General features: G+C 65.8%; 1 protein-coding gene across 1 annotated transcript in view; it reads left to right on the top strand.

Annotated features, from left to right (window-relative positions):
* Positions 1–6: 6 nt before the first annotated feature.
* Positions 7–719, top strand: part of ETH_00039065 (uncharacterized protein) — a gene marked incomplete at both ends in the record, with an annotated part of 3,349 nt that continues 2,636 nt past the window's right edge. Inside the window, one exon of the mRNA XM_013374852.1 lies at positions 7–719. Within this exon, the coding sequence (XP_013230306.1) occupies positions 7–719 (713 nt within the window).

The following is a 719-nucleotide window of genomic DNA, read 5'->3' as shown; positions in this document are numbered from 1 at the left end:
CTGTAGCGACTACCACCACCACAGCCAGCAGCAGCAGCAGCAGCAGCAGCAGCAGCAGCACTTGTCTTGTGAAGAGGAAAGTGAGGGGGCCCTCCCCCACGTCTACACCGCCTATGCGGAGCATTTGCTGCTCGAGATCCTGTGCGAAGGTTCTCAGGCAGCAAAACGCGAAGTTGCTGCTGACCAGCAGCAGCAGCAGCAGCAGCAGCAGCAGCAGCAGCAACCGTCTTGCGGGGAGAGCGCCGCAGCCCGCGCTGCGGCGGCGGGCTCAGCTTCCGGCTCCTCTGTAGCGACCTCCCCGCTGTCAGCAGCAGCAGCAACAGCAGCAGCAGCAGCTGCTGCTGCTGCTGGGCACAGCGACGGGGACACCGAAGGCAAGAGCAGCAGCAGCAGCAGCAGCAGCAGACGCAGATGCGGGGTGCACACGCGGGCGCTCACGCGAGCGCTCACGGAGTGCCCGGGGCAGGGCTGTGCTGCTGCTAGCGAGACGCAGCAGCTGCTGCAGCAGCAGCTAGTGCTTGGCAGCTTAGCAGCAGCAGGAGCTGAGGCCCTTTGGTGCTGCTCCAACAGAGACCCCTTTCAGCAGCGCCACGGGGCAGCTTACGGGGGCAGCAGGGACGCAGCAGCAGCAGCAAAACGCCGCAACATGCTCACCCGCCAGATGCGCAGACTCACCTCAGCAGCAGCAGCAGCAGCAGCAGAAGCGCCCGCCTGCACGG

The sequence above is a fragment of the Eimeria tenella genome, genomic scaffold (assembly GCF_000499545.2).
Source record: "Eimeria tenella Houghton genomic scaffold, Eth_scaff2309, whole genome shotgun sequence".
Taxonomy (NCBI): domain Eukaryota; phylum Apicomplexa; class Conoidasida; order Eucoccidiorida; family Eimeriidae; genus Eimeria; species Eimeria tenella.
This window is presented reverse-complemented; position numbering and strand designations above follow the sequence as displayed.